The sequence below is a fragment of the Strongylocentrotus purpuratus genome, unplaced genomic scaffold (genome assembly GCF_000002235.5).
Source record: "Strongylocentrotus purpuratus isolate Spur 01 unplaced genomic scaffold, Spur_5.0 spur5_scaffold_5, whole genome shotgun sequence".
NCBI lineage: Eukaryota > Metazoa > Echinodermata > Echinoidea > Camarodonta > Strongylocentrotidae > Strongylocentrotus > Strongylocentrotus purpuratus.
In genome coordinates, this window is record NW_022145611.1 from 30,993,111 (window position 1) to 31,005,412 (window position 12,302).

Genomic DNA, 12,302 nt, shown 5'->3' on the forward strand with positions numbered 1-12,302 from the left:
ATGTTTAGTTTAATCTTCCCACACTTTATAAACTTAAATGAATAGAATCTGATATTCTTGATTTTAAAAATCAAAAGTGCCAATTATATTTTAATAATATTTGTCGTACTGTAAAATCCATTCATTCGCATAATACCCCCAAAAATAAACACCTCCGTCGTCCATACTTTAAAAAAAAAAGGTATGCTATCTTCAAGTTCAATCATAGCCGTTGAACAATACACGATCCTACTTGAAGAATTCATCTTCTCTGAACATTGTGACAAAAGTTACAATCATTATTTGCAAGTTCACGATCTTGTAATGCTTGGATTTCAGGATATATGTACATGTATGTGCAGGCGCGTACACAGGGGGGTTTAACCTCCCCCTTTGGAATTTGTTTGTGTGTAAACCCCCCCCCTAACCCCCCCCTTTGGATTCCCCCCCCCAAAGCTGACCTTAAAAAGCTGACCTTACCCCCCCCCCCCCCCAACGGAGCAAAATGTCAAATTTTCAAATTTCGAGACCAAAAAAAAAAAAAAGTGTCCTCTTACCCCCCCCCCTCCCCCCCTCCCCCCCCCCCCCCCATCCCACTCGCTTATTCAGTGGTCGGCTGAGTCGTTGCGATTTTTTTTGGGACCAAAAAAAAAAAAAAAAAAAAGTGACCTCTTACCCCCCCCCCCCCCCCCCCCCCGCTTATTCAGCGGCTGGCTGAGTCGTTGCGAAATTTTCGGACGGATTTATAAATGTTAACCCCCCCCCCCCCCCCCTTGAAAAAATCCTGCGTACGCGCCTGTGTATGTGTCCGTGTTGGGTTCGTTTGGGTATTTTAAAGAAAATGCTTTGAAATTAACTCTTGCTTGTTATCTTGAAGCCAACGTCTTTTCTTTTATCTCCTTTGTCTTAGTTTCTCTCATTATTTATTTTGATCTACACTCCTCTCCCTTTTTTCTTCTCTTTCTCTCTCTTTTTTCTTTACTTATTCAACTGACTTTTCCTGTTTTCTTACCTTATAAATGTTCCACTTTTTCTTTTTTCTGTATGTTAATGTTCCAACCTTAATTGTTTTCTTTTTTATTTACCATCATCTATTTTCTACATAGGCTACCTTGCCGACATGCATGTCTCTAGGCCTTTTTAGGTGTGCCTCGTAAACCATTTCTAATGTAAAACAATATTTCATTTACCCCCAATATCTATTTTACCAATATTTGTAGGTATTACTTTATTTTTTAGAGCATTCTCCCCCCCCCCCCCCCCTCCCCCGGGGTTCTCGTCTAATACGGTTTTCAGATCTTGGCCTTGAACTACCCCCCAGAAAATTATTCCCACCTCCCGAGGACAATAACCCACTAGGAAAATTACCCTACATGGACCATTACCCCCCCCCCCCCCCCCGTTCATTAAAGGGGAATTCCACCATGATAATAAGTTGGTTTTAATAAAAGCAATTTTTGGGGGGGTCGTAATTTGTCCTAGGGGGTAATTTTCTGGGGTTAATTGTCTTTGGGGGCTATTGTCTTAGAACCCTCTCAATTTATCTCCACCCATCTTCCTCTAACCGATTTTTCTCACCTCTCTACACCCAGCTTTCTCCCAAGATATATTCATCTCTCCATCTTCACCCCTCTCTCTCTCTCAGACATTATGTTTTATTCTATACTTTCAATTTAGATCCCCCTTTCTCCATGTACACAATAACAATCAATGTGTCTTAAAATAAATCAAAATATGTCTGAAATTAATATACATGTATCCTTAAACTCCAATTATCTCTCAGTGGAAGTCTGCTTCCTCTATCAATCTCACATGTATCTCTCTTTGGTCATCAATCATGTGTTCATTAATCATTGATCAGAAAAGTTGTATATTGTAAGAGATTAATCAAAAGACAGGAGAATGAAAGATGGATGGGGACAAGAGCAGATGAGAACGAGAGAGGGACAAAAAGTGAGAGAAAGATTCATTTACATTAATACCACACAATCGCATGTTTCTATCTTCTAGGCATTAGTTTTCTATTTTTCAACAGAAGGAAATTTTTGAAGAGAAGAGACTATGCCTGATCCCTAAGACACATTAAGACACAGTCACATTAACATGATGTAAACAATGACTTTAATACAAAATTACATATTTACAATGGTCATACACCCATGTGTTATCCTGCTAGACATGATACATGTATCTGACATACAAATGAAAATTTGTTATGCTTAAAGCATAGTGGAAAAACTGGAAATGGTCATTAATGCCACAATTCAATAAACTAATATTAGCAGAAATTTAAATATTCTGAAAATTGATAAATTGTAAAGTTCAGGAAAAAAACATGATCAGTTCCTACACCATGAAATAAAACAAACCTGGGCCTGTCTTACGGAGAGTGATGATCGATCCGAGTACATCGCAACTCTGTACTTATAGATACGAGTTAGACAAATTAATTTTTACAATTGATGGAAGGACTTGTGATACATTTCGATCAATCACTGCTCTTTAAAGGATAGGGCCCAGTTAAACATTTACATCGAGCATTTGAATGATTTTCTCGCAAAAAATTGATAAATTGCTGCTTGACTAATACCCTTCTTGTATGGGCATCAAACTAGGTGCAAAAAATTCATAAGAATACAAGTTGTGTATCTAAATTATCAATTTGTTGCAGATGTACATGTACCTCTATAGCCTTAAGCAATGCAGTTATGCTGTTTTATTTAACCAGCAAAGAGCATACCGGTACCAGAATGTACCCCAACGATTTAATCAACTAGAATTTCTGCAATACAAAATCAATTTTGATCTAAAAGACATTGTACACTCAGGGAGTAAAAATCAAATTTTGCACAGCCCAGAAGACCAAATGACAACGAAAATGAAGGTCTACTGCACCAATAAATTTGGTTTTGTAAGTAATCCAACTATATAGGTACACCCATCACATGGCTTGCAAAACTGGAGCTTTTTTTATACTCCTGACCAGCAGGAAAAGAAAATTTGGCATTCTCGTAGAATAAGCCACTGCTCATTCACTTTGTGCAGAGACATATCAAATAACACTATCCCTGCTTTGTAGTTTGTACGTAGCGCTTCATTGCGTTTAATGGCTATGTGTACACACGTGATGACCAGAGGCTTATTTCACGAGAAGGCTGAAGATATAATTTCAAAGGCACAAAGTTCACTCTCAAGAGTCTTGAGTAAATTGTTTCGATTACATTTTATCTGAACATTGAAATCCAATGTTTGCCTAAATTGCAAAATATTTTTGACATGGCATTTTGCTGGATATATGGATGTCTGTAGAAATAAAAAAAATTGGAAGATCTACCAATCATTTTTTGCTCATCTGATTTGTATCGAGTTTTATTTTCCCTGTCCGAGTCAAATAATTCATGTATTAACCCAGCACCTTTAATTTTTGTAGAGATATTCTATATCACATTGTGTTAACAGTATTACTATCTTCAGAACTTACAAGCAATGTTGCCTGTCAGCCTCACGTCTGGAAACATGCCTGTTCACCTTTCCTTACCAGCGTGATCTGAGAATCTACAGACTGAAAGCCAGAAAGGACCCAGTATAAACAAAGAAGAGCCTAAATCCATGAAAACAGGATTTGTGTTATTAACACCAAAGATTCAGAGAAAGTTTAAGAGATATGTTTTCAGTGGCAGGGAAGTTTAATACATGAACATGCATTTTTCAAAGCATGAAGACAAAATCTTTCTGCTCTTAACTGATCTTAAAATTGACATTTTGTAAATGCTTTGGATGGAGTTGGGCCCTTCTTCCTCTCATATTTCCATTTGTATGACAAACAATGAGTGTAGGCCATGACTTCACACTTATTTACACACAATTTTCATTACATTAAGATCTCCTGTCCACTGGCTAGTCGACCTTCAGAGTTGGCTGCTGGGGCCGTTTTCTTAGTCTTGATATCTTTACTCATGATCTCATAGCAGTAATCCTCGTCATTCATCGGGTCATACATGCTAGGAGATGTCTCATCTATCTCGTATCTAGTAATGTAACGGGAGAGAAGATGATAGTGAGTTCATAATTATCATTTAAAATCAGTATCAGTATTATAATCAATGTATTATTTTACTTTATGGTATCATTTCTATATTATCTTTTGTTCTAGAGTGCTCTAAAATACACAAAATATGTGAAAAAGTGGTTTGCAGAGCACAACGGGCTTGCAAATGAGCAAATCTTAAATGAAGATAGCCTTCAAAATCTTATACTGGGAAACATGTAGGGTTGAAAAATCTCTTTCCATTGGGCAAACTTTTTGTTGCATAATGGGTATTGTATTTCTATATTGTGTAAACATGAATCATATTTTGTTATAAAAATGTAGAAGTGACATGAAAACTAGGAATTTAGAGGCAGACATTTGTGTCAAATTTAATGAAAATGCATACATTACTATAACATGTGAAACAAAAATTGTAGAAGTACAATCTAATCATTAAAATACACAACACAACCGTATGTCAAATATGCATGTTCCCTATCAGAATCTTCACCCTTCAAATTATATGGTATTCTATTAACCACTTGTCTGCATACCACTTTCATGTACGTGCTCTCGCTCTTGCATGCCTGTGCGTACCACGTACATGTACATGCTTAGGGCATTGCACTTTCAAGACTGTAGCACTGCATAATGCCTAGCCCTACTGTGTAATTAGCACTGCAATCACTTATACAGGTTATACAGGTCTTGAACAGTAGCTGGCGCTCTTTCAAAAAAAAATCCGGCCTTTTTTAAGACTATGTGTACAGTTATGTAAGCTGTATTTGTGTACTGAGCAAAAAAAACTTTCAAAATGGCGGCCGTTCACTTTGAAGTTCTAACATAATGGATGATACATTTGATGACAAAAGTAAAAGTGATTTCAGTGATTGTTCAAATATTTCAGAAAGACTTTAAGGATCTAGGGAGTGATTTTGATGATGAAACTGAAAGATCTGGGGATGAAAGTGATGTTGTAGTCCCAATAGATGTTGGTGCGAGTAGCACAGTAGCACAGGGGTATGAACGCGTATTAAGCCAATAGCAGTCAAGTGGTTAAGAATAAAGCTCATGTTGACTTGTTTTAAAAGTCAATTTATCATAAACTAACGACTTACTTTAGGACTTTCGTGAAGAAATTTGTAGCAACCAGATTGTTCTTGAAAACTGTAACCATCACCTTTTTCATCTCAGTCCTGAGAGAGAGAGAGAGAGAGAGAGAGAGAGAGAGAGAGGGAAAGAAAAGGGGGGGGGGGGAGAAAACATGAACAAAGTGAAGTTACACATTATCAGTCTCTCATTGAAAGATTATGCGCATGAAGAAAAGAATTCTGGTAGAATCAAATATTAATCATTATATGAGTTATCTGAATTTGGATAATACATTTCCAGTGTGAAAAACTGGCAGAGATAGGTATTATACATTAAAAATGGGCACTTCAGACATATTTCAATATTTGTTGGTTTTTATTGGTTTGTTTGTTTTACCTCACCGCTAAGAAAGCATGTGTATGCTTGATAGTAAGCGACCAGAAGACCGATGGCTTTAAGTCCCCTCCAAGGGACTTGGTAATAAAGATTATTGAAGGTTTTGAACCTGGAGGGTTACGAGACCACTGCTCTACCACCGAGCCATCACAGTATCTACATTTCTCAAAAGTACAAAATGCAAGAATTGCAAGGCCTACAGTATATTCTTATAAAAGAAAATAACTCTATAAAAGCACAGTTTTTAAAGGTTACCTGAAAGCTAGGAGCTCTAGAATCTGCATGAGAAATTTTCCAAGGCCCTTTCTCCTCACGTCAGGTGTGAGCTGAATCTCATAGCTGTATGGCAAAATCATAGTCAAGTAAAGATGAATCATTAATCAAGAGAAGATAATACTTGTATTGTATTTATAAAAGTGATTAAAAACTATAAAACAAAGCATAGACAGGGCTCAATCATCTTTTTGAAAAGGATCCTAGGTTAGGTTAAAAACAAAGAGATAATGCTAAACAATATGATAAATGAGCTAAAAATGAATTACCATGTCAGTATTAAATGAATAAGATGAATGAGACTGCATCTCTAATACGTATGTTCATTAATCAATGAACTAATAACCTTTAGCATCTAACCTCACAAATCCAAATTCTTCTGTTTTATGCTTATACATGTACATACTTGAGCCAACACTAGTTCAAATTTGTGAAGTTATGAAAGTAAAAGGATATTTTCTGGGACTTTCAACACTTTTTTTACCCTGTGATCTTTCACCTTTGACCTCGTACATGTACGGTACACCCAAAATCTATTCAGGTCATCCTTGTACGCTCATACACAAACCGTCCAATGTTTGATTTGCTTCATTACTTGAATGCAAGTTATCACAGCAATAAGCTAGTCAAAATATTTTCTGGTATGTTTAAAGGGCCACTCTAACCCAACTAGCATAGCTTTTCAAAACATGAATACACCTCTACTTATTAATATTCCAGTCTCTGAGTTTTCAAAAAAATCTCTAAATTAACCAAAAAATGATAATAACCATACATTTTTCACAGTTCTCATGCTTGCTGGGCTACCCCCCCCCCCTCGAAAAAAGGTATTACGGTCACGTGGCCTTGATGACGCATTTTACTTCATTGCGGGCATGTCCGATTTGATCCACAACTAAGGATCTTACATTAGGAATGACAGAATTGCCAGAAACGTACTGGTATTATCAGATGCATTTTTCGGATAAACCTCTTTTTCCCCCAACTAATATCATAGTTTGCCTTTTTTTAAAGACATTTTAATGCCTAAATCACCCTCCTTTTCACTGGAGAGGCGCCTGCAGTGACGTCATAAACAGTTGCGCAATACAACTCCGAAACTGGGCTTCTTTCTGAGCGTTCTGAGTAGTCATTTTTAAAGCTAGATTCCAGAATTATGGATGATTTCTAAGAAAAATAAATTGTCATGTTAGGAATCTCCGTCAAAAATTATTCTACATGTCTTTTTTTCGGTTTTTAGTCCGTTTTGGTTAGAGTGGCCTTTCCACCCAAAATACAATCAGTTCATCATTTCATCATGCTTATACATACTTGGATCTAAGGTTGGTTAGAATCTGCTCAATGGTTCTTGAGTTACATGTATGTCCAAACGGACAACACCAAAACATAAAGACTCCGGCACCATCTTCAGAGGTAGAGGCATGCAAATTTCCCAAGTATCATTCTTATGCATGTTCCTGACTCTAGTGTTAAATATTAAAGTAAACTGAACTGAAGGAACTCAGTTTGCTTGAAATCATTTGCAACTACAAAGACAAGCCCCAGTAGTAAAATATTAACCTGTATTAAATAATTAAAATCATTAGAGACATAAATATTTCTTTAAAACTAGGCAAATGTGGATGTGGAGTGTAGGAATAACACACAAGACTTTGAGAAAGCCTTGAAAACAAAAGAAAAGGCATACAATATCAATTGATAATTTAACTTACCAGTAGATGACTGCATCACCAAAGTCTACATCAAATCTAAAATGACAGAATCCAACCAGCTGACCATCTGCAGTCCTAGCGATCACAAAACAGGCTTGTTCATGCATCAACTCTTCTTTCTTCTCTCGTCCCTTCCATCCCCAGTCACTGGATTCATATCTGATAAAAAAAACAATAAGTAATTACAGTTTTTGTAAACAGTTGTACGGCACAAATGGTGGAAAATAAAGATTTAATGAAACATATGTATAAAACGTATCATCATGTATCTGGCTTCTGGTCCAAGGATATCACATTTTGCGGGGATTATTTCAAAGATTAAAAAAAAAAAATATATATATATATATATATGTATATATACTTTAATACCATACATCCATATTTTGAATAATGGTTAAAGTGTTGCCCCTGGCCCTTGTCATGGGGTCGGTGTTACAGTTTTAAGGTTACTGCTACCAAGTACTGTACAGAGAGAAGGAGTATAGGAGCAGGATAAGAAAGAGAAGAACAAAAAGAGGAGAAGAGGAGAGGAGGAGGGAGGGAGAGGGAGAGGGAGGGAGAGAGGGAGGGAGGGGAGAGAGAGAGAGAGAGAGAGAGAGAGAAGAACTCACAGACTGCAAAGGGAAATGGTGATTTCAAAGAGAACACAATAGATTAGATGAACTTTCAGCATGGTATCTCATACTCACAATGACTGCATGTTGGTCTTGACGAGGTTAAAGATCCAGTCGGTGACATCCTTCTCCAGCTCAGTCACCTTCTTGCATTCAACGGTGAGGGAGAGACTAGAAGAAAATAAAACAATGACACCATAACATTGCCATAACAATTACAGATCAGCATGCTTAAGCCTAGGTCACAAATGCCATTACGAACTGCTACGAGCGGCGTACAAACGATTTCCAGACAATGGAAAAACAGGGAGATTTGTACCAAATTATTGTTCGTACAAACCTTTGTGACCGCAGCTTTAACTACAATACTTGTTTCATATGAAATGTAATCAACGACTTCCCCATAGATAATAGACCAGTTTGTAATTAGCTCATGGTTCAAATGATTCTGGATATTCACAGATACCAGGTAATGTCCACATGGAGAAGTCCCTCTTTGTGCATTTTATAATAATCACTGCCAACTTGCCAAGAGGAGGATAGTCCTGAGAACAATTGTTCTGGGTGGGGTGTGGTAGCTGTCCAGGAAATATTAATGTTTGTGAGTAACGTGAAACCGTATTACAGTATTACTGTGACAAACTAGTCCAATAATATAAAAGGAAAGCTACTTTGTGCTAGCGCCCTGTTTGTAAACAACAAAACAGTAAAGAAATTTATCAAGTTTGCCTAAAAGTATGACGATACATGTATTTCGTAATAATAACTTACTCATTTCTTTCAAATTTCTTGAAGGCTGTCAAGTTCTGCATCGGATCATCAATTTTGTTCGCTGCATCTACTATGATCTTGGCAGCTGCTATTTTGGCTTGTTCCTGAATTGAAAATTATAATAAATCATGAAGATACATTTATCCAGAAAAAATGGAAATGACTGAAAGCTGTTGAAAAAAGAAAGAAACTCTAATGGAAAGTAGCTTGCATATTAAATGCACAAGTACTAAATAATATTCATGTGGTAGATTATTCAAATTGATGTATCAACTGGAAGAAGAAAAAAAATCCTATGCATATAATTTGTAGATCTATAGAAAACAATCAGTGATTTCACAAGTAAAATGCTGTGCTCATTACTACTGTACATGTACATACCAAAAATACCTTTTCATTGTTGTTTAACGTAATATTTCAAGGAACAGAATGATGACTAATACGGTATGTAAAGCTAAGCCATGGGAATAAGATAATTTAGAAGTCAACAGGTAAGATAAACTCCTTAATGACTCGATCTTGGAGTCTTACATTCCACTTACCTCTTTCCTTTTCATCTTCTTTTCCTTTCCTTTTGTACTCTTACGCTGTTGGAAAATAAGAAATAAAAATAGACATAAGTATGCAAATCTGAAATTCTCCATTCTAATACTGAGCAATTATGATGAATAGTCTTTATCTACATGTAGATCTAACAAGTAATGTTAGATATTTAAATCCGATCTGCAGAACTGACAAGATCTAGATGAGTATGATGCATTGACTGAAGCTTCCAAGTTCCAAGGCATCATTGCCAGGTCATGTAAACAGAAGACTACATGTAGATCTAGATCTAACGAGTAACGTTACAGCTAGATCTGGAGATCTACTGTCAGAGACTGTTGTCATGTGACTGTTTTGTCCCCTCTGCATCCGGTCACTGTTCCAGTATCAGTAACAGTAATACTAATACTAATAGATCAGCATTTGGTAATTCTACAGATTCAGGCCAGATTTTATTTATAGTAGACTATAGCACCTTACCATTGTAATTGTATATCAAGAAGGTATTTTTAATCATTTTTTGGTATCCTTTTTAGGCTTATGACTATTTAGAATGTTCTAAAAGTTTTTACTAATCTGGCCAGAATCTGCAGAATTATACCCAGCATTTTTTTTATTTTTTATTTTATAGTAAAGACTCAGTCAAGGCATCCTTTAAAAAGTAAATAAACACGTAACGACATATATTCTACAGGCACAACGGTTTCTAAATTTTGATTCTTTCTTTCTTCTCCATCATCTCACATGCACATGTGCATGTCTCACAAGACTCACAACATCAGGGACGTGATAGAGAACGACTGGAATCAAGCCGCTCTCCTTTGACCCCATGTTAGCCACCAAAAAGTTATGCGCTAATTGCAACTGTTGACCAGGTGGTGAGATAAAAAAGCAGATGAATTTCAGGATTTAGAATTCCTACATTTGAAAATGGTAATAATCATCTCTTCTCTTCTTCTCTTCTTAGTTTATCCCTCCACTGTTTTGGAGATTCCTGGAGTCCAAATAAAGTAAATGTTTATAATCCGACCGGTTAGGAGCTTTGGAGAGACTTAGAACGAGAAGCATCAATTTTGTGTAGGAAAAAGAGCGATAGTAGAAGTAGGTTATTATGAATTTCGGAAGGCAGGCATGGATGCAGGGGTAACAGAGTAGCAGGAGTAAATTGCTGTGGGTCATCATCATCATATAGGTTTAAACAGATAGGATAATCCACGAGGCATTCCTTGACTTTGCTGATGAAATCCTGACGGAGATGAGCCAGGTATGAGCAGACTCCAACAAAGTGCTCCACTGTCTCATCGTTGGTTTTACAAAGGGGGCATGTAGAGATAGGCAATTTCTTAAGCGTGAAAAGACGGCATTGTGTCAAGTAAGTGGATGTGAGTAATTGGGCTCTCACTATAAGAGCTCGTTCGATGTCCCTTTCGATAATTTCTCATCCATTGTTGAATGCATAAAGAGTAGAACAAGCAAACACAAACTTTCTCTCACTGTAGGTCTAGATCTAGTCTTACTTAGCTTTGTCTTACAAGTTAGAGCTAGGTTATAGTCTAGATCTAGACTGAGAGTGAGACACGAGACTGAGCTGAGGAGTGAGAATGAGAGAGTTGAGTGACATAGATCTAACTTGTTAGACCTTATTGTGAATGCGATCGTCTTTTTTTCTGACTCACCCCCATTATGTATGTTGTGATGTAGACTCTAGGCCTATTTTGCTTTCAAATCTTCCAGCGAGATGTGACGAAAACACAGGTCTCCCAGCTCTGAGCTGACCAAGGCAAGAAGTTGAAGCTTGAAATGGAATTGGATATCAAACTTTCTGCTTCCTCTTTCTTTGTAGGGGTCTATGTAACGAGGCGACGCGATGCGATGAACAAATTGTGCAATCTGACTGACTTGACGTTTGAGTACAAAAATCTCTGATTTATTCTGAATAACTTCTCACTGTTAAAGACAAGTATAAATCATAGAAATTCCACTCTCCATGTAATCTACTGCAGTCTGTAGTCTGTGAGTAAAATCATTGAAAAGGTCGCAATGTAAATTGGTGTAGGATTCTACAGCTGTTTTTGGTTAATGTCTTTCCGTTCAATTCCGGTTTCCCGCAACTCTTTCAATGTGGCGCGAAATAATTATAAAGCTTGCAGAGCAAGAGGGCGGCAAACAATCATTAAGCATAATTATTATGGCCTGAAGATGTCGACCGTTCTGATGTATTTTCAGAAGCACCAAGATAAATTGGCGCTAATTTGGTAGATCGGTATAGTCCATAGAGATATATACTTGTGTTAGTAGTTATATATCTCTATGGTATAGTCTCAGTAGGCCTGTATGACTTCACAGATATTTTTGAAATTTGAGAGCGAACTCTCACGGTGTAACAATGATTTATATAATCTTGTACATTATGGTCGAGTCCACTAAGGTACCTGAGGAGGGGTGCCCCGAGAGTGCCCCCCCCCCCCCTGACGGCACCCAGGGAATCGAAAAAAGACAAAGGGGGGAAAGGCCGGGGAAAAAGGGGGAAAGGAAAAAAAGGGGGGGAAAAAATAAAGGAAAGAAAGAGAAGAAAAAAAAGGAAAAGGAAAGAAAAAATGAAGAAGAAGAGAACAGGAAGAAAAAGAGAAAAGAAAAGGAAGGAATAAAAAAATGGAGAAATTAAAAAAAAAAGACAGGGGGGGGGGGAGCAGTTGACCCCAGATATTTTGAAAACTTATAGTTTTTTTTTCCTGAAAATGTTTAACAAAGCTCACAAGTAGTGTAGGCTTTATTATACCAAATCCTTCATGCAAAAGTACCCTCGCTCAAACTCCCTTCACTCCTTTCGCTTTTGAGTTTCTTCGAAAACTTTTTACGCATCTTTCCCCCTCCCCCATCAGAAAAAAATTC

General features: G+C 37.0%; 1 protein-coding gene across 1 annotated transcript; it reads right to left on the minus strand.

Moving 5' to 3' along the window:
* Window positions 1–2,083: 2,083 nt before the first annotated feature.
* Window positions 2,084–11,538, minus strand: LOC577667 (N-alpha-acetyltransferase 40). Its single transcript, XM_011683334.2, has 8 exons — window positions 11,087–11,538; window positions 9,410–9,454; window positions 8,868–8,971; window positions 8,172–8,267; window positions 7,483–7,641; window positions 5,753–5,836; window positions 5,128–5,205; window positions 2,084–4,007 (listed from the first exon to the last, which is right to left on the minus strand). Exons 1-8 carry the CDS (start codon window positions 11,090–11,092, stop codon window positions 3,851–3,853), a joined length of 729 nt encoding a protein of 242 aa, XP_011681636.2. The 5' UTR covers window positions 11,093–11,538; the 3' UTR covers window positions 2,084–3,850.
* Window positions 11,539–12,302: the final 764 nt, after the last annotated feature.

Bases quoted from the DNA above. Each gene is read 5' to 3' on its own strand.
- LOC577667 (XM_011683334.2), bottom strand. The intron at 8,972-9,409 runs GTAAGTGGAATG...TTTTCAATTCAG, and splicing joins AGAAGATGAAAAGGAAAGAG to GAACAAGCCAAAATAGCAGC. The intron at 5,206-5,752 runs GTAACCTTTAAA...TCTCTCTCTCAG, and splicing joins CTAGAGCTCCTAGCTTTCAG to GACTGAGATGAAAAAGGTGA.